The 18,613-nt window shown below is 51.8% G+C and overlaps 1 protein-coding gene across 4 annotated transcripts in view; it reads right to left on the bottom strand.

Moving 5' to 3' along the window:
* The window catches only part of RGS10 (regulator of G protein signaling 10), a 38,888-nt gene extending 21,190 nt beyond the window's left edge, over positions 1–17,698 (bottom strand). The window contains exons 1-4 of one of the 4 annotated variants that reach the window (XM_040624325.1): positions 17,375–17,698; positions 16,766–16,863; positions 4,429–4,547; positions 3,156–3,242 (exon numbers count right to left, since the gene is read on the bottom strand). In XM_040624325.1, the coding sequence (XP_040480259.1) occupies positions 3,156–3,242; positions 4,429–4,547; positions 16,766–16,814 (255 nt within the window). In that variant the 5' untranslated portion in view covers positions 16,815–16,863; positions 17,375–17,698. Of the gene's footprint in view, positions 1–3,155; positions 3,243–4,428; positions 4,548–11,055; positions 11,078–16,765; positions 16,864–16,998; positions 17,177–17,374 lie in introns of those variants that run through there. The other 3 variants (XM_040624326.1, XM_040624324.1, XM_008685129.2) reach the window with 3 other exon arrangements.
* Between the last annotated feature and the right edge of the window lie 915 nt (positions 17,699–18,613).

Raw genomic sequence — 18,613 nt, 5'->3', positions numbered from 1 at the left:
GGGTTGTGATGTCAGGGTCGTGGGATGGAGCCCCATGTCAGGGTCCACACTCAGCATGGAGTCTGCTTGAGATTCTCTCTCCTTCTCCCTCTGCCCCTCCCACTCGTGCTTCCTTGCTCTCTAAAATAAATAAATCTTTAAAAAATAAATAAAATAACGGAGGCAAAGTAAGAGTTGCACCGATCCCACCACTGCCGTCGTTCACTGCAGACTCCCCGCTGGACCAGACACGACAAGTGTTATTGTGAAACTCGGTTGGGCTCACTTCTCCCCCTGCCTCTGTCCTCCTTCACTTTTTAAAATTAGTGCTTTAGAACTTAATCCTGGTTTTACTTCCCCTGTAGCCAGACCCACTGGAGAATACACAGGCCTTGCGGTCGGAGACCTGGGTCTGCACTCTGGCCCTGTCTGCACCAAGCCGGGCAGCGTAGGCAAGCCGCCGAGTATCCTCCCAAACCACAGCCCACACATCTGGAAGGATGCGGGCAGTCATGAGGCTCAGTGTGATAACCCAGACCGAGCCGGGCACCGCGGGCGGGCCTCACGGCGGCTTGCTTCCTTCCCAGCACTGTCTGCCTTCTCGGGCGGCTGGCGGGTGAGGGCTCCCCACATGTTCTAGGCTTCAGGACACCAACCTTGAAGGGGTCCTATGCTGGGTGTTATGGGTGTGCAGCAAGGGCCTGCCAGATTCTGGAAACTCTGTCTATAGGATGCAGCCCAACCCCGTGGTGTTCCAGTGTTCACCTGCACTCCCAGGCTCTCCAGGTGTGACCACCCCTCCCTCCCTCCCAGCCTCAAGCCCAGCGGAGCCGGCCTGCCCCTCAAGCACCGCTCTCCCACCACCTGGCCTTCCTTCGGCTCCTCTCTCCAGGCCGTCCTCCCCAGAGGCTACCCCCACCCCCAAACTCCACTTCAGGTGTCAGCTTCCCCACCGACCCCCGCCTGGGCTCCCACAGAACCCACACTTCCCATTTCTCTGCTCAGCACACTTGCAAAGGCTTGTTTAACAAGCTGCTTTCCTTCTCGATGCCTGTTCCCTAAACAAGCTTGTCTGTCTCGTCCCCGTGTGTCTCCCACGCACTTTACAAGGCCTGGCCCTGAGCAGGCCCTCCCAAAGCTCGGACTCACCCGAATCTAAGGATGCCCAAGCATGGTGTGCAGGGAGAGGGTCCAGGTGACCTTGGAATGCTGGTTCAAGTCCCAGCTCAGCCGTCGGGGAGCCTCAGCTTCCCGATTAGTAAACTGTGGTGGCAGTGTGGTGTGGGGAGGGACGGCCCCTCTCACCACCAACACATAAAGAATATGGCAGAAGAATGGACATCTGTTTGCCTGCTTGGCTCTTGCCTAGGGTTTTAGCCTGAGGCTGGACCAATCAAATTGCACAGTCCAGCATTTATAGACAGTGGCCCCTGGGCCCTGTCCTGGGTGCTGGGCCGAAAGAAAACAATGAACCCTCCTGTCCCCAGGGTGGCATCCCAGCTTTCCAGGGCACATAGACCCACATGCTCACTTTTCCCCGGAGACCATTCACCGCCTAGGAGGCTCAGACGGTCATCCAGGGAAGAGAAGAAGCCTGAAGGAAGCAAATGCCAAGGGTCCTGCCTGGGAAGGCTTTCTAGGCCAACCTAGGAAATTCGAGCTAAAGGGAACCTATCTTAGCATCCACCCTTGCCGCCACAGAGAGGAAGGCGGTAGAAGGAAGGCCCCGCTGCTCCATCTTGGGAGAAGAGTGTCTGAGTCAGGAAAAGGCTTTGAACAGACCAATGATGAACATTTTCCAGGATGCTGTCTACAAACACGTAATGGCGCCGGCTTCGTGGAGTCTAGCTTTTGGAGACACAGGCTCAAACCCTGGCAGCCCATGAGCTGCATCTGCCCGTGGATGTGTTTTGTTTGGCAGACAAGGTTTTACATTTTTTACAAATTAGTTCCAACATTTATAAAATCGGATGATTTCCTAAGAATCCAAACGTCCAACTTCTCTGGAAAACCAGGCAGTGCTGGGCTGTCTTCCTAAGGTGTCTTAGGAAGAAACACCCACCCCTTAGGGTTCTGGGGGCAAGGATGGGCAAGCAAAGACCTAGAAGGGCAGAACTCAAAGCACGGAAAGCCCAGACAGCCACACGCCCCAAAGTGTTCACTGCCAAAGTCAGCTGAAGAATCAGCCACAGCTCCTGGAGGCGGGGCCAGCGGCCCACAGTGGCCCAGTCCCCACCGCTCCCTATAGCCTCACACCAAAGCTTCACAGATTCATATTCACTCGCTGGTCCCTGTAGACACGTAGCTGGTAGCCTCTTCAAAATACACAGGCACAGACCTCATAAACACACCCGATCCACACGCCTTCTTCCCCATCATCTCTTCCACCTCCCCTCGCACCCAACCTTCAAGGACAGAAAATCTGCTGACATCAGAATGAAAGGGTACCCTGCAAAGAGCATGCATCTACCCAGGAGAACAGTCAGGAACGTTCTACGCGGGACGCCTGCCAACTGCAGGATGTTTTGTAAAGATACGTTGAATAATTGACAATCTATCTGATTCGAGTTGCGCTTTTATCGCCCCACAGCTGTTTATCGTTTTACTACGTCTGTACAAAACGCCAACATGTCAAACTCTGGGGAAGCATCCTCATAACTTACCCATGAAGAAAGAAATCGTGCGCAATAATAAACTTGAAATAACAGAAATCGTTATTTTTACTTTAACTATTTGTCCATTTGAACAGCTCCATTTAAAACTTAACACACTTAGGGGCACCTGGGTGGCTCAGTCGGTGAAGCACGGGCCTTTGGCTCAGGTCATGATCCCAGGGTCCTGGGATCGAGTCCCACATCGGGCTCCCTGCTCAGCGGGGAGTCTGCTTCTCCCTCTGCCCCCCCCCCAGCTCGTATGTGTGCACTCTCTCTCTCTCACTCTCTCACTCTCTCAAAAATAAATAAAATATTAAAAAAAATAAAAATTAACACACTTTTAAAAATTATTAATATTTGAACCACACAAGATACCTAACCTGAAGCTTCAGTGTTTCCCCAAGTCCAATACAGTTCGGATTTCTTGAGGCAATTTCAAAGTCTATCGGAAAGGCAGCTGTAACTTTATAATGAGAGAAAAAAAAAGATCAAGAACACATGATTACAGACTGGAAGACATACCTGCTTCTTATCCTGTGTTTTCTTAAAATCTTCACAGGCTAGCCAAAATAAAACATTTTCTTCACTGAATTCTTTTTTTAAAAATTCCTATGGATAAAAAGAGGAAAAAATATCAAGCAGTATTCCACTTTAAAGGAAGAAACAAACAAATAATGCATTTTCCTTCAAGGGCTGGTTTGGCAAAACGCAACTAATGACTGTGGCTCGGTCACCCTTCGAAAACTCCATCCTGAAAAACAAAGCGTACGTTTAATGTTAAAGCTAGAATTTCATATGCATTTGAACTTAATGACTTGGGCACCGTCAGGAAGAGTAAAAAATGAAGCAAGAATCTACTCACAAGTCTAAGATGACCATAAATTACCAAAGAGTAAATTTAAGTGGGAGATGTATTAGTTCCTTCCAGACAGTGTTTAAACAAAGTACATTCCTCTAAAATCAGGCCCATTTTTTTTTAAACAAAAGAAAAGAAACATATTAAGCATGTCTAAAAATGCCACGATGAAAACTATTTTAAGTCGGAGGTGTGTTTTCTTTCGACAGCTGTTGGGTTAGCACAGCCCGCCCTCCCGCTGTGCGCAGAATGGGGTCCTCCCCGAGATCTAGACGGTGTTCCCCATGGCCTGGTGTCCAGGAATGTTAGTCGCCCAGCCTGCAACAGGGACCAACAGCGTCAGGGCTTACTCTGACCTGAGCCAAGACTTAAAGACAGAGGCGGTGGGACTCAGGCAGATGCGGGGCATTCTCGAAATTCACATGTGGTTCTTCTAACTGACACCTGGGGTTTCTGCTAGCCAAAACATGTCTTTCTAGACAGCGCCGACACGCCCCATCCATCAGCCCTCCTCTTGGAGTTCAGCTTCACTTCTGCAGCTGTTGTCCACCTTTCTCACTGGGTTAATAATGAATCCCAAGAAACCCCGACACACCAGGGAACCAACCTTCTCATCAGAGAGACCCAGGCCACCCCCTCCCAGGTGTCACAGTGCTGGAAATTCTTTGTGGATTCTGCCAATGAGCAAAGCGCCTCTTTGCCCATCACCCCTCCCCCCTCCCATCCAACTATATCAAAACCAGAAACAGTCTGTGCGTGCCCCTCAGCTCCGGTCCAAGGCTATCCGGGAGAGCATCTCCACCGTGGCCATGGCAAGTGAGAAGTCCTTATTCTCAGGTCGGGACACACAGAGCGAAAAACCAGCCTGTGTTTCCCCCACAGGTGTCTAAACTTCTTCATGGGTTGCATCGATCCCAGTCAACAATGAAAAAGGCAAACCCTAAATCTTTTTACGCCTTCTGGGTCTTCAAGCAGATTCTCCAGAGAGGCCGCCCATTTGGCTGTGCTCTTGGGGTTCTGTTGGCTGCTGCTGGAACTCCCATCGCTGCCGTGGATGTCTGCAAAGCAAGGTTCAGACTGGGTATGTGGTCCAAAGATACCTTCATGTAAAAATATCTGCAAATAATGGTCATCGTCATCAGCGCTGTGGCTAATACACAATGTGCCGGAATCTATTCCAGGCACTTAACACGGGGACCTCATTCTAATCCTGATGACAATAACCTTAGGGAGGAGACACTGCCATTTCCTCCATCTTACAGGTGAGGGAAATTGAGGCGCAGAGCAACAATTAGAGGGCCCTGTCCTTTCCCACCACTCTCCATCCATCCTTCCCCCACCCACGTGTCCCCTGGCTAACCCTCAGGCAGCCCTCAAGCCTCACTCAAGCCATCCTCCCAGGGACCCCGACACAATGGCAGCTGCCTCCCCCATTACGCTTTGTGCGCAGTCTTGTAATTATCGTGCTGTCTTGTGATGACGTGCACGACTGACCCTAGTCTGACAGCTTCTGCGTATCTTTATGTTGTATCTGCACCACGTAACTCATTGCCTGGCACATCAACCAAAGTATGCACCAGGGTTGGGCCAAGGGTGGGAAAAGGAAGACACTGGCCGCAGGTGCAAGATTTCAGGGGGCTGCTAAAAAACTCAAGCATCAAGAGAAATGGTATTTTCATGCAAGATTTTGAAAAATCAAAATATGCAAAGAATTCCATAATGTGGGGTCCCGGGGTGGCTCAGTTGGTTAAGTGTCTGTCTTTGGCTCAGATCAGGATCCCAGGGTCCTGGGATCGAGCCCTGAGTCAGGTTCCCTGCTCAGTAGGGAGCCTCTGCTTCTCCCCTTCCCTCTGCCTCTCCCCCTGTTTGTGCTCAGTCTCTCGCTCTGTCAAATACATAAATAAAATCTTTTAAAAAAGAATTCCATAACAAACAAAATACCCAAATAGTAAATACAGGATCAGTATTACTGATTTTTCCTTTGCCTCCAGTATGGTTCAGCCTCAGTTACTCTGGGTGTAGACTGCATGAATGACTCTTTGTACTCACACACCCGCCTCTCTTCCTCAAGACACCTGAAAAGTCTCTTGACTACAGGAAAGGGCACGGGGACCTCCAACTAACACACTTTGACTACCTGCCTGAGAGGAAGTGACAACCCAAACATGCTTCATTCTACAGAATCTGGCCCCTTCCTGGAGCCAAGGAAAAACCATGGAACTGTTACTTTGGGTGGGCCCAGGTTCCAAACCCAGTTTGGCCAACTCAAACTGTATGGTAAGGGGCAAAATTCTGTGTGCGAGATAAAGATAATCCTCTTCTCTCGCTGGTTCTCCAAAAGACAAAAAGGGGAAGCATGTCAGGCACCAAGAAGCTCACAGCAGACTCGCAACAAATGTTAGTTCCTCTCTCCTCTTCCCTGAAATAATCTATCAAGGGAACTCTTTTTATAGCTAATACTTCTTCTCCATTGCCTTTTTTCATTCAAAGTAGAAGCCTATTTCTATAAAGAAAAGTTTGAATAAAGGAGAAAATAAGCTTTTAACTAAAAAATCAGCAAAGCAAACCATTTGAAAAGGATAAATGAAAAAAGTCCCATGAATATTAATTGCTGCGAACAGCTAGGATGCCATACAGTTTAAAATGGTTTTTTTTTGGTTGGGGGGGGGGACGCCTGGGTGGCTCAGTCAGTTAAGTGTCTGCCTTTGGCTCAGGTCATGATCCCAGGGTCCAGGGATGGAGCCCCGTGTCGTCAGGCTCCCTGCTCAGGGGGGAGCCTGCTTCTCCCTCTGCCTGCCGCTCCCCCTGCTTGTGCTCTCACTCTCTCCCCTACCGTCTCTCTCTCTCTCTGATAAATAAATAAATAAATGAATAAATAAATAAATAAATAAAAATCTTTAAAATGTTTTGGAGGACGCCTGGGTGGCTCAGTCGGTGAAGCGTCTGCCTTTGGCTCAGGTCATGATCCCGATCATGGGATCGAGCCCTGCATCGGGCTCCCTGCTCAGCGGAGAGCCTGCTTCTTCCTTTGTCCCTCACCCTGCTCTTGCTCTCTCTCTCACACTCTCTTTCTCAAATAAATAAATAAATTTAATTAAATGTTTTTGGAAGAAAGTCATATCCGAATACATTAGCCTTAACAGTAACTCAGCTTCCATGATCTTTCGTGTCCTATTGGGGGGTCAACGCACGTGTTGATTTCTCAAGCAGCTGAGACCCTGTCTCCCAGCATCTGGGAGAACTACCTGGATTTTAGACATTCGCTGGCTGACTGGGGTTAAAATGCAGAAGCCAGAAGCCCTCCAAGGGGGTGGGTGGGGACTGTGTTTCAATATGCACCGGTGATAGAGCACATAAGAGAATTATTTGGGACAAATCTATTCCTTTCATCGAGAAGCAAACTCGCTCAAACACAACACAAATGGACCGGATGCTTCTCTAAAGTGAATCTTCAGTCCGTGGACATTACATTAGTTCCCTGCTCTCTTTGCAAAAGCTAGAACGGCAAGCCTCTGAACGCTGAGTTTCTTCCCGACAAAGTACAACTCAAATCAAGAGATCACCATTATAAGAAGCTCTGCGAGGGGCGCCTGGGTGGCAGAGTGGTTAAGCGTCTGCCTTCGGCTCAGGGCGTGATCCCGGCGTTATGGGATCGAGCCCCACATCAGGCTCTTCTGCTGTGAGCCTGCTTCTTCCTCTCCCACTCCTGCTTGTGTTCCCTTTCTCGCTGGCTGTCTCTATCTCTGTCAAATAAATAAAATCTTTAAAAAAAAAAAAAAAGAAGTTCTGCGAGAGGGTTCATTCTGCCAAGCATTTCACCAATTTACTCTCCTGTTCGTGAATACAGCTTGACAATTCGCTGCCCTCCCTCAGCAGATCTTCTCTGAAGTCAATCCATGCGGAGACACAAGTGGGCTGCTCCCGAGAACTGTCTCAGGCAGCCACAAATTTCTCCTGCGGTCACACAACACCTACTTGGCCCAGAAGTTTTCAGCCTTGGTCTGAAGGGGTTCCAAAGCTCCTGACATTCTTTTCAATAATAAACCAAACCACATTTGGGTTTTTGCTGCCATGCTGTCTTGCAAATAAATACACTTGGTGGATTCCCATTTAACCAAAAGAGCGCTCTTTTGGTTAAACGGGAGATATCTGGCCCCACCATGAGATAATTGCCACCTCCCCCAACCCTTAAGTCATGCTCAAATCATTCTGCATATTAGATTTCTGTGCCAGCATTCACTTGATCAAATACTCTTGTCACTCTATACCCACTAGTCTGGTCTAGTCCCCTTATTTTATAGACTGGGAAGTAAAGGTTCTGAGGATGAAATAAGGGTTCAGAGGGTAAAATGACCTACCCAAGATGACCCAGTTAAAGAAGTGCTTGATGGAACCAGTATTGGGACTTCATTGTGAAGGTGACTGTCCCTCCCAGGGCCACCTCCACAGAAGCCCAGGGTTGCTCCAGAACAAAGGACTTGGCAAATAAACGGCCCTTCCTCTCAGTTCTTGGCTGGGCTACCGTCTCCCTGCCATCAAAAGTAATGAAATACATTTACCCCCACACTGTTTTAGAAGGGCACAGAATCTCCAGGGCTGGCTCAGGAAGTCCACCAAGATGCAGCTACTCTCCATAGCCACGGCCACAGGGCTCTGACATTGGTGCCCTGGATAAAGACCAACTCCTTCTTGCCTTTTTGCCCGCCTTCTGCCGCCCCCATCCTTACCATAGGAATCTTCTACCCACACTCTGTCTGATGCGTGTGTTTGCTTTTCCCAGAAGTACTGGTTTGAACTTTTCCAAGACTTCCAGATTGCCTTTCAATTTTGATAAAAGCTTTTGGCTATGCCTTTTTTCCTTGATCCTTCTTGACTGGTATCAATATAGACAGATAGCTCTAAATAGAAGCACATTTGCAAACTCCATTCATTTCATGGTATATCTCTTTTCCAAGTCATGCTCCTGACCTCCAGTGAGACTGAGCAGAGACCCGCCCCATCTGGCTCGGCCCTAGAGATTGCCCTTCAACTCGGGGCATTTCCGTTACTCAGGGTCCCCTACTCAGGAGACTTTCACGACTTCCCAATGCATGTAACTAAAGGCTTCCTAAGACAAGTTCACCTTAAATGTTACAATCTGTCCAGCAATTACAAGAAAAAGGAATAACCTTTCTCTCTAGTAAGCGGGATTACTTCTGAATTTAAAAATAAAGCAAAACCAAGAGTTCCCAGCTTCCCAATTCCTGGCACCTGGAGCCATAAAAGTGTAATACTCTTTGCTTCTTCATCGATAAAAGTTGCCATTTTAGATAGATTACATGAGAAGGTAAGCTTGGAATGCACAGGGGGGGAACAAAAGTCCAATGTGCTTTTCTAGCAGCTCTAAGATCACTCAAGCTAGAAGGGACCATCAGTGATAACATTTGTTGTCATTTCGTCCAGCTCTGTTGATCTCCTCTTGTTTAGTTTACCTATAAAATATTTTTGCGATGAAAAAAATTGTTTTTAACCTTCTGAGTTCTTTAAGGCATTTTATTTTATTTTATTTTAAGATTTTATTTATTTATTTGACAGAGAGAGAGACAGCCAGCGAGAGAGGGAACACAAGCAGGGGGAGTGGGAGAGGAAGAAGCAGGCTTCCAGCAGAGCAGGGAGCCCGACGCGGGGCTCGATCCCAGGACTCTGGGATCACGCCCTGAGCCGAAGGCAGATGCTTAACAACTGAGCCATCCAGGCGCCCCCTTTAAGGCATTTTAGATCAGATATTTGTAGGCACAACACTTATCTTTCAATAAATCTAAGTTCAGTTGAATCTCTCATTAGCTAATAACAACAGTGAACACTTATCCATTGCTTACAACGTGCTGAGGACTGCTTTGAGCTTGGTCTGGGGTTAAATCATTCACACCTCACAATGACCCCGTGCTTACTATCATCCCCCACCTCAGATGCGGAAGCACAGATGAGGGACGGTAACTTGCAAGGGTCACCCAGCTAGGAAAGGGGGGACCTCTCTCCAAGCGCAGCTCCAGAGCCCGTGCTCTTTATCATGCTTCTACTGCCATTTTTATTTTTGATAACTGCTGATCTTCACGCTCACAAAGGCCGGAACACAACGGCCTTGGAGAGAAAGACAACAACTGCACCGTGGGAAAAGCCTGAGAAAACCAAGAGGGAATTCAGTGCAGACAAAAACCCACACGAGACCGGGCCAGAATCATCTAGCACACAAACGCAATGTACATACGCTTTCCATTTACATGTATGCTGTTCTATGTGGTTTCTGACTTTAGCAAAAGCCATTATTTCAAAGATACAGATGGCCGAGGCTCGTTGCTTGCAGCATATTTCGTAACGCATTATTTATAAATGCCATGATGTCATAGCTGCCAGAGACTTTCTCCAGGCATTAATTCCTTGGAAATCCATACTCAAAAGGCATCTGTAACACTCATCGGCACTGAGTGCTTACAGCACGGATGCCTGCTATTAGTCGGCAGGAAGGTCTGGGTAATGATCCTGCACAGACAATCTTCCCAAGTCAAATGAGGTCCTGGTAAAATCTCAGTATCCGACTTCCTCAAAGCAGAGTCCGCGTACATCATCGAAGAGTCTATCCTAAGTACCCCCAAAACTTACGGCATTATTAAAGAAAACAAACCAAATATTCAAGCCCAGGAAGAGGCAGAAATGTTCATTTCCAAAATCTAAAGCAGTTTAGTGCAACACACACACACACCCCATTACTCCAGTAAATATTCAAGGAAAAGTGCACACCCCAGGAACCTTATTTAAAACCTCACATCAGGGGCACCTGGCTGGCTCAGTCAGTTAAGCGTCTGGCTCTTGGTTTCAGCTCGGGTCATGATCTCAGGGTTGTGAGATCGAGGCCCATGTTGGGCTCCACACTCGGCACAGAATCTCCTTGAGATTCTTTCCCTCTCTCTCTCCCTCCCCCTCTGCCCCTCCTCTCACTCTTTCTCTCCCAAATAAATAAATAAAATCTTTAAAACCTCATATCAACTATACCACATCAAACATATTACATTTAAAAAAAAACTCATCTAAACTCAGAAGCAGAGAATCAGTTTGTTACAACTGGTGATCTATGTAAGGCTCCGGAGAAAGTGGGTCATGGAAACACTCTATCTAAATATTACTTAAGTGTTTATCGGCTCCAGTATCTAACTTCTGAGAATAACTACCTTCAAGCATGCAATTCCCTCGGTGGGGAGGTTTGCGTGAACTGCAGTTAGCAGAATATAATAATAAAAATGACAAAGTTTTAAAATAATCATAATAGCAACAAGCATCAAAGACCAGAGAAGGCGAGCAGGCTGCGGAGGGTTGGCTGGACTCAGAAAAGGCACCATGGCATTTTTTTTTTTTTTAACAAGAAGCCAGAGACCTCAGAGAAAGCCAAGGGCTCAGGCAGTGCCTCCAAACGTCGCCTGTGCACCTGTGTCTGCCCTCCGCTCTCCCCCCAGCCCCCGCCCTGCGACGCTGTCCCCCAGGCAGTGCGCAGGCTGAGGACACCCGCCAAAGGGGGCGGGGGCCATTCCTTACGTTCCATGCTCTGAGGTCCACCTGAGGAGTCTCGCGCAGCCCGGAAACCCGCTGCCTTCTCAGAGACGTCTCATGGGAGACAGGCTGGGGGCCGCGGGGCTCCTGAGCACCCCTGGGTCCGGGGGAAAAACAAGACTCCACATCCTCTTTTGAGTGGACTAAACAACAGATGGCCACTGGCTTCCAGTTTCTACCAGAGGGAAGGAAATCAGAACGCCAGACTGTTATTTGTAGCCTCCCTAGAATCTCCACTTTCTAGGCAAAGGCCCAGAAAAAATAAAATTACCCAGGAGCCCTACCCTGGGGGTGAAAATGAAGACCCTGTCCTTGTTTCCTTCACTTCCCAGAAGCCCTGTGCTGCCCCCGGGGCCTGACACTCATGCACAAATGTGCCCTCACTGTCCCCAGGGCCCCTAGGCCAGGCGATTAAGTGACATTCTCCCTCCAGCGTCAGAGAGGCTGTGCATCTCTAAAGGAGGAGCTCGTCTCCCGGGGTCAGCAGTGTCGGGCACTCATGTTCACTGATGGATGTTTTCTGATAGATCGGGGGCGAGACAGTGAGCAGGACAGCTGTAAAAATAGCTGCCTGCCCGAGTGCTTGCTAGAGCTGAGGTCGGGCTCGTGGGTGGCCCATTTTACAGAGGAGGAAACTGAGGCACGGTGAGGAGCAAGCAAAGATGTGGACGAGGTGGGACTCAGCCCCAAGCTCTAGGACTGCAGAGCCTGGAAAGGGAAGGGCAGTGACAAATGCAAGAAGTGAAAGGCGGGGCCCTTTTTCTCACGGAACTTAAAATTAATTGAGAAGATGACACCAGGAGTTCCCAGATGGCTGTCTGCCCACAATGCCACAGGCTGGCATGAAGTTATTTTCACTGGTTCATGAAGAAATGAGAATAAGGATAAGGAAATAGTCACCACGTAAGCTGTCTTGATACGGGCAAGACGGCCTTGGCTTGTTTTTAGGCAAGAGGTCATTATTTACATGGTACAAAATTCAAGAGACACTGTGGGAGCACAGGGGAGCAGGGCTCAGCCACCCAGTGTCTCTCCCTGGACGGAACAACCTCTAGAAGATTCCGGGGGATCGGGACATTTCCTTACATGAGATCCTGTCTTTGCTCTCTGGGGTGTTCAAATGCCCTTTCAGTCATGGAATGATAAAGATGGTCGATGATGGCCTTGTTTTTAATGTCCTGACTGGAGAAAGGAAGAAAGGGGGGAAAAGGAAGAAGGGGGCGGGAGGAAAGGAAAAAGTTGTCAGCTCCATAGTCATATTTATATATATGCATATATTTTTTTAAACTCTAAATATATTATAACAAGATGACTAAATGGATACTGTGTGAACTCATGCAGGTCGCTCTGGGCTTGGGTCAGAGATTTGAGTTCTCTGGTCTGTCCCTTCTGAAATGGGTGGCTCCGGACAAGTGCCTGCCCCTTGGTGGCCTCTGCAGCTGTCCAGGGAGAGACAAAATGGACAGGCTGCAATTCCGGGGCAGAGAGGGAGGGAGGCAGGAGGCTGGGGAGAGTGGCCCTGCTGGGACAGGGGGAGACCCAGCTTTGGGAGAAGACTCAGGACAGAGGCCGTCCTTGGAAGCAAAGGGGCAGAAGTGGGAATGCGCAGCCCCCCCTCCATGGGCAGAGTGGGGGAGAGGGGAGATGGGCCTGGGAGAGAAGGCAGGCCAGAGGAGGGGGTCCCTGAGCACCGCACAGAGGGGGCAGCACAGCTGACCCACAGGCACTCGGCAAGGCCCTGGAGGGATGGGAACTTGCTTAGAAGGGAAATGAGTCCCCGGAAGTCTGCAAGGGGCTGTTCTCCCACAGGGGACGCCTCCTGAAGGCTCTTATCAGGGAGCTGCTGCTGTCGCCTGCCCCGGCCCCCTCTGCCCCCACCGCCCCTCTCGGGGCTGCTACAGACGAGAGCTATCTGGGGGAAGCAGAAGACAACCAGTGAGAGTAAATTTAGTACAATTTAAACAGCAACTTTCCGAGCCCAGCGCCCCGGGCAGAGGGGATTCCTCAAGTGCAGCAGGGGATGTGCCTCAGTCTACCCAGGAAGCCCCAGGAAATGGCCCCCAGGCACCTGCCGGGGTTCCCCAAATTTCTAACAGTGCAGGAACGAGACCTCAGTCACATACAAAGTCAATGAAGGCAAATACAGCTCCACTAGCACCTGACCCCCCCCAGCAGCACCTGACCCCCCCCAGCAGCGCCTGACCCCCACCAGCAGCGCCTGACCCCCACCAGCAGCACCTGACCCCCACCAGCAGCGCCTGACCCCCCCCAGCAGCGCCTGACCCCCACCAGTCTACGGGCTGCCCTTGGTGGCATTCAGAGCTGGCGGCATTCAGAGCTGACACCACGGACTCAGCCAGCTCGTGGGCTGGCCACGCTGGTTTAGAACAACACCCCTTGGCCCAGCCCGGCCTCTCTGTCCCTGAGCTGCTCTCCCTGAACCCACAGGCCGCCCGTGAAGTTCCGCAGGGAAAGTTTCCCCAGAGGCCAAGACTGCCCCGCTGCTGGGTTGTTAAAACAAAGACATTAAGTTGCTATGTTGACTGTCATCTTTAAATAAAAACTTAAGCCCAGCAATAAATCCGAAACCGGTCCCAAGGGTTTAATGGGATAATGTACAACAGGCCCCCGGGGGAGAGCCAAGGCCTGCCTGGGAGGGTGGGGATTCCCTCCATGGGTCGCCCCTCAATCTGCCTGCAGAGGGAAGACTGGCTTTGGCTTTGCTTTCCAGGGCAGCGCCCCAGTAACCATCAACAGCGTGAGTCGTGGTGGGGGCGAGGGGTGGACAGACAGACTTCAGTGGCGTAAGAACCAACTAGGCACTTGTTGAAAATGCAGCTTACTCTCGCTGCCACCTCGGGTCCCCAAGACTGAATCAGTGGGTCCAGGGTGTGGCCTGGAAGCTGCGTTTTATCCACCACTTTGCAACCCGGGTGCGTTCATGAACACGCTTTTGAGAACTCTCCGAAAGGAAAACAAGGGAATAGCACTTTGAACCTTGGAATTAGGGGTTAGGAACTCCAAACTCTGAGCTTAAAGACATAGTCTCCAGGGGCACCTGGGTGGCACAGCGGTTAAGCGTCTGCCTTCGGCTCAGGGCGTGATCCCGGCGTTGTGGGATCGAGCCCCACATCAGGCTCCTCTGCTATGAGCCTGCTTCTTCCTCTCCCACTCCCCCTGCTTGTGTTCCCTCTCTCGCTGGCTGTCTCCATCTCTGTCGAATAAATAAATAAAATCTTAAAAAAAAAATAAAAGACATGGTCTCCAATGAGGTTTTGCTGAAAAGCAGGAAAAGTCTATACAGTAGAAGGTTCTGGGAGGCAGGACTGCAGCCAGGTCCACATCAGGGGTCTGCAAGGCTGGATCCAGCTCTCGTGGGGCTGGAAGCTTATACAATTTGGTGAGCCAGTTTAGGAAAAATAATTCAAAGTTACCAAATAAAAATGTCGTCCAGGGTCCCATGGATTGCTTGGCGGGCTTCCCAGGACCTCAGCCTCAGGGCCCACATTCTCTTTCTCACTTGACTCCTTCTTTTCTCACTGCTGGATGGTGATGCCCAAATGGCGGGGCCTCATTTGCCCTTTCCTATCAGTGGGGCCCACTTTAAAGCTAAAAATCCCAAGGCGGTTGGGCTCTTGGAGGCCAGGCACCCGATACCAATCCATGACGCTTAGCTACCGATCTATCTGTCACCTAATCCCATGTCGTAAGACTGAAAAGTGGCTGCCCCAAAAGAGATACACTCCACTGGTGTCCCTAAGTTGCCCCAGTCTTTCTGGGGTACAACCCTCACCCATATAACACCCCCCAAATCAGGGACGCCCCAAAATGTTGCAAAGCAATGAATAACCAGGCAGAGATGTTCAGAGCAGCTCTGTTTATAACATGAAAGGGGGAAACTAACCTTTATTACTCACTTCTATGTGTCTACATTGCACAGCGGCTTCGTATGTTCTGGTGTGTTTAATCCCGGGACTATGAAACCCACTTTACAGATGGGAAAACAGACACAGAGGTGTGCCAATAAACCAGCTCTCTTCGAAAAAAAAAAAGTCTTTAGCATTTGCCCATTTCCATGGTAAAAATACCCATCAACAGCCAATATCAAGCTATCTGTGATTTAGCAACCCGTTCTCAAATTCCCCGATAATTTAGCAATTGGCTCAGAGGTCAAGTAACCTGCCCAAGGTCACTGAATGATAGAGTCAGGTTGGGAACCAGGAGTTGAACTCGAGTCCAGGCTCGGACTACTGCTCCACAGGCCTGTGAATAGCCACCAACAGGGAATGGCTGAAAGGGACACCCACAAAGGAATCCTTTGACCCACAGACAACACAGCAAGATGTACAAACCCACTGACACAAATATAAGCTCTCTACAATAACCCTAGGAAGTCCTACTTTATCAGGGGTGTCCTGAATGTTAAATGCCATGATTTGCATAAGCTGATGGATGGGGAAACCAGCTCCATTCAAGGGCTCAAAGAGGGACAGCTGTTTTATTCCCATTTTGCGGATCCTCATTGGCACAGACACAAAGTGTTCACAGCAGTGGAGGTGGGATTTGGTCCCCGTGGTCTGGTTCCAGTCCATCCTCTTAACTGCAATGTCCCTCATAAAATATGATATTCAGTGAAAACAGGACACGGACCAACATGTCCAGACTCTTAGCACGAGGAAGAAGTGACTCGTGGAGTGGGAGGCAGCAGAAAAGCCTCTGAACTCCACAGTCCCGCCAACCTGGGTTTCAAAGATTCTCCATCACCCCCTAAGTGTGACTTGGCTGGGGAGGGGCGGGGTTACCTAACAGCTCCTGGCTTCAGTTCCCTCTTCTGGAAAGTAGCCTTAACAGTACATACTCACAGGGTCGCCCGTAAGGGTGGAGGGAGAACACATAACTGGGTGAACAGAGACCTGGGCCCACATTCAGAGCTCAGAGGAGCAAAGCCATAACTGCGAAGGAAAGGGGTAAGACGGTTGGCATGAAAGGCGTGGTCTCATCTTCACCTCGGATTCTCTGTCCTATCAAATTGCTCCAAATTGTGGCTCCGGCTGGTCCATCGTGACAGCCAAGCCGAGCCCACGGGAACGCCAGCGCTCCCCCGGCGCGAACTACAGATGTGCCTTCTCCACCCTGGGGTTCACCGTCCTCCGCGGCCCCACGTTCGGCTCCGCGGTGCAGAACTGAGGGTGCCGCCGAGCAGCCCGGGCCCCGCTGCCACTCCGATGCCGGGGGTCCCTCCCTGCCTCCTCGCGGCGCTGCGCGGGCATCATTTGCACCAACGCCCGCGGCGGAGAGAGGCAGAGAACTCCAGAAGGGAAGGAACCCGCGCGACTTTCGGCTTTCGGATCTAGAGCCCACACTCCCTCCAAAGTTTGAGGGTGTATGGGATCTCCTGTCTTCTCCCAGATCGTCACTAAAAAGAAAACTGCCGTTGTTCCCCCTTTTGTCCAAACTTCCTCCCCGCAGCGCGCTCGGGGCTCTGCGCTCCCGCTGCGACTGCGACCGCAGGGACGTTGCACGGAGCAAGGAGAAGTGGCGCCGTCCGCGGGGACCCTCGTCGGGTGGCATCGCCAAGCCGCGCCCGAGCACGGGAGGGAGGGAAGGATGCCCGGGACCCTGGGTGGGCAGCATCCGCCGAGGCGGCTCCTCCGGGAGCACGGATCCCCAGCCCGCGGGCCCGGGAGCCGCTTACCTGACGGCGGCCGCTTCCTGCTGAGCCGGCTCACGGCGCGGTTAAACATCGCCGCGGTAGCCCGGGGAGGAAGGAGGAGCAGCCGGGCGGCGCGGCAGCTGAGCCGGAGGACGCAGAGGAGGAGGAGGCCGAGGAGGAGGAGGAGCCCGCTCAGCACCGCCCCGGCGCGCCCGCCCCCGCCCGGCCGCCCTCCCCACCGCCCCGCGCCGCGTGGCGCGCTCGGTGCGCCCTACCCTCCCCGGCGGGGGCCCAATAGTCCAGCGTCGGGGCCCCAGGCGGGACAGGGTGGCCCCGGGTGACCAAACGCCGAGGCCCGGCCCCGCTCCGGGGATGGGGTGCGCTGGCCTGGAGGGAGCACGCGCCACCCGTGGCTTAGGAACCCTGCCCGGGCACCCGCGCGCACTCGGCCGCCCGCCCTCCCGCCTTCGGAGCTGCCCAAGCAGCCGCCCCGGGCCCCGCCCCACCCGCTTCGAGACTGTGACCATCCCGGTCTCCCGCCCTCTTCCTGCAGCCTCGAGAAACGGGCACGGCGCCGCGGGCGCATCGCGCTCCGTGGCTCCGTGCCCCTTCGCGAGGCGGCAGGCGGGGATCCCCTCCTGCTACACGGACCCGGAAGCTGAGACCTCGAGGTTCTGCAAAACCGGGTGCGGCCCACGGCCTTCGCCTCCTCGCCCCCGAGATCCAGGATCCCCGCGGGCCCGCGCCTGCCCGCCCGGCCACTCTGGCTGCCCAGCCCTCCCACGGCCGCGAAAGCCGGTGGGGCGTCGCCAGGGTCCCGGCCGCGCGCGGGCGGCGGTGGGGGGGAGGGGGGGACTTGGGCGCCTTCTCCCCGTAGCCTGGAGGCTCCAGGGGCGGGCCTCCGTGGAATTCTGCAAGAGCCGTTCGCGTTCCAGCGCCGAGAGATGCCTCTGCCCCGCACAGCGACTGCTTGGGGATACTTCTCTAACTTTGGGGACACGTGGTGCAGTTTCCGGCAGGGCCTCTCGCTCAGCGCTCAGAGTCACTTAGGTCCACATTGCGCTCAGGCTCCGATTTCTCCTCTCCCGCCACCAGTCACCTGCTCAGTGCGGCGCGCCCCCCTCCATCTATTGTCTCGTTTCTGTGCAAAACAGTCCCCAAGGGGGTGTCATTAGCCTCATTTTCTTGAGCGTTCGGTTTGCGAAGAATTGTCTTTCTGGCGAGTCTTATTTTTCTCCTTGTGTATCTGGCTTTGTCTCCAAATTGGTCTTTATTTTTAGCTGTGCTAATTGCTATTTTCTAAACCGCTCCCCCGTCGTCGGGCCCTGCCACCCATCCTTTTGCAGTGTTTTCACTAGCTGGCACTTTCTTTTATATCTTCTATTCTGAGCTGCCCGTTCTGCTCATTTTTCCTCCCTCCTTCTACCCACCCCCTCGGTCCCAATTCTACCCCATCTCTGGCCTTCTATGGTTGCTTCTCATCCGGGCCCTACCCTCGCCCTCTCAAAGCCGCTTTTCTCTGAGTATTTCTGAGCACCCCCTCGCCCTTGCGGCCAGGAGAGGTTTTCCTGGTGCCTGAAGATCGTGAAGATCACTGGCGTTTCGTTTCGAGCTGCGCTGGAGGATGGTCACTAGGGGGGCCAGGAAAAAGCTTAGAACCTAGCAGAAAAGCTGAATTTAAAAACGCCTCCTCCTGTCCTTGGGCTCCTCTGGGGGTGGGCTCCCCACCTGCTTCCACACCCTTGTAACATACCGCAACGACAGGCAGCAGCGTCCCCCCTTGTAAGAGCAGGACTTTGAAACTGGGGCAGAGTCCTGGATCCGAATGAGGTCGCTACATTCTCAAAGCAATGCCAAGGGTATCTGTGCAGCGCATCTCCCCCAGAAAAC

This window comes from Ursus maritimus, unplaced genomic scaffold (assembly GCF_017311325.1).
Source record: "Ursus maritimus isolate PB19 unplaced genomic scaffold, ASM1731132v1 scaffold_7, whole genome shotgun sequence".
Taxonomy (NCBI): Eukaryota; Metazoa; Chordata; class Mammalia; order Carnivora; family Ursidae; genus Ursus; species Ursus maritimus.
Note: the sequence above shows the minus strand (reverse complement) of the source record. Positions and strands in the feature narration are given on the sequence as shown.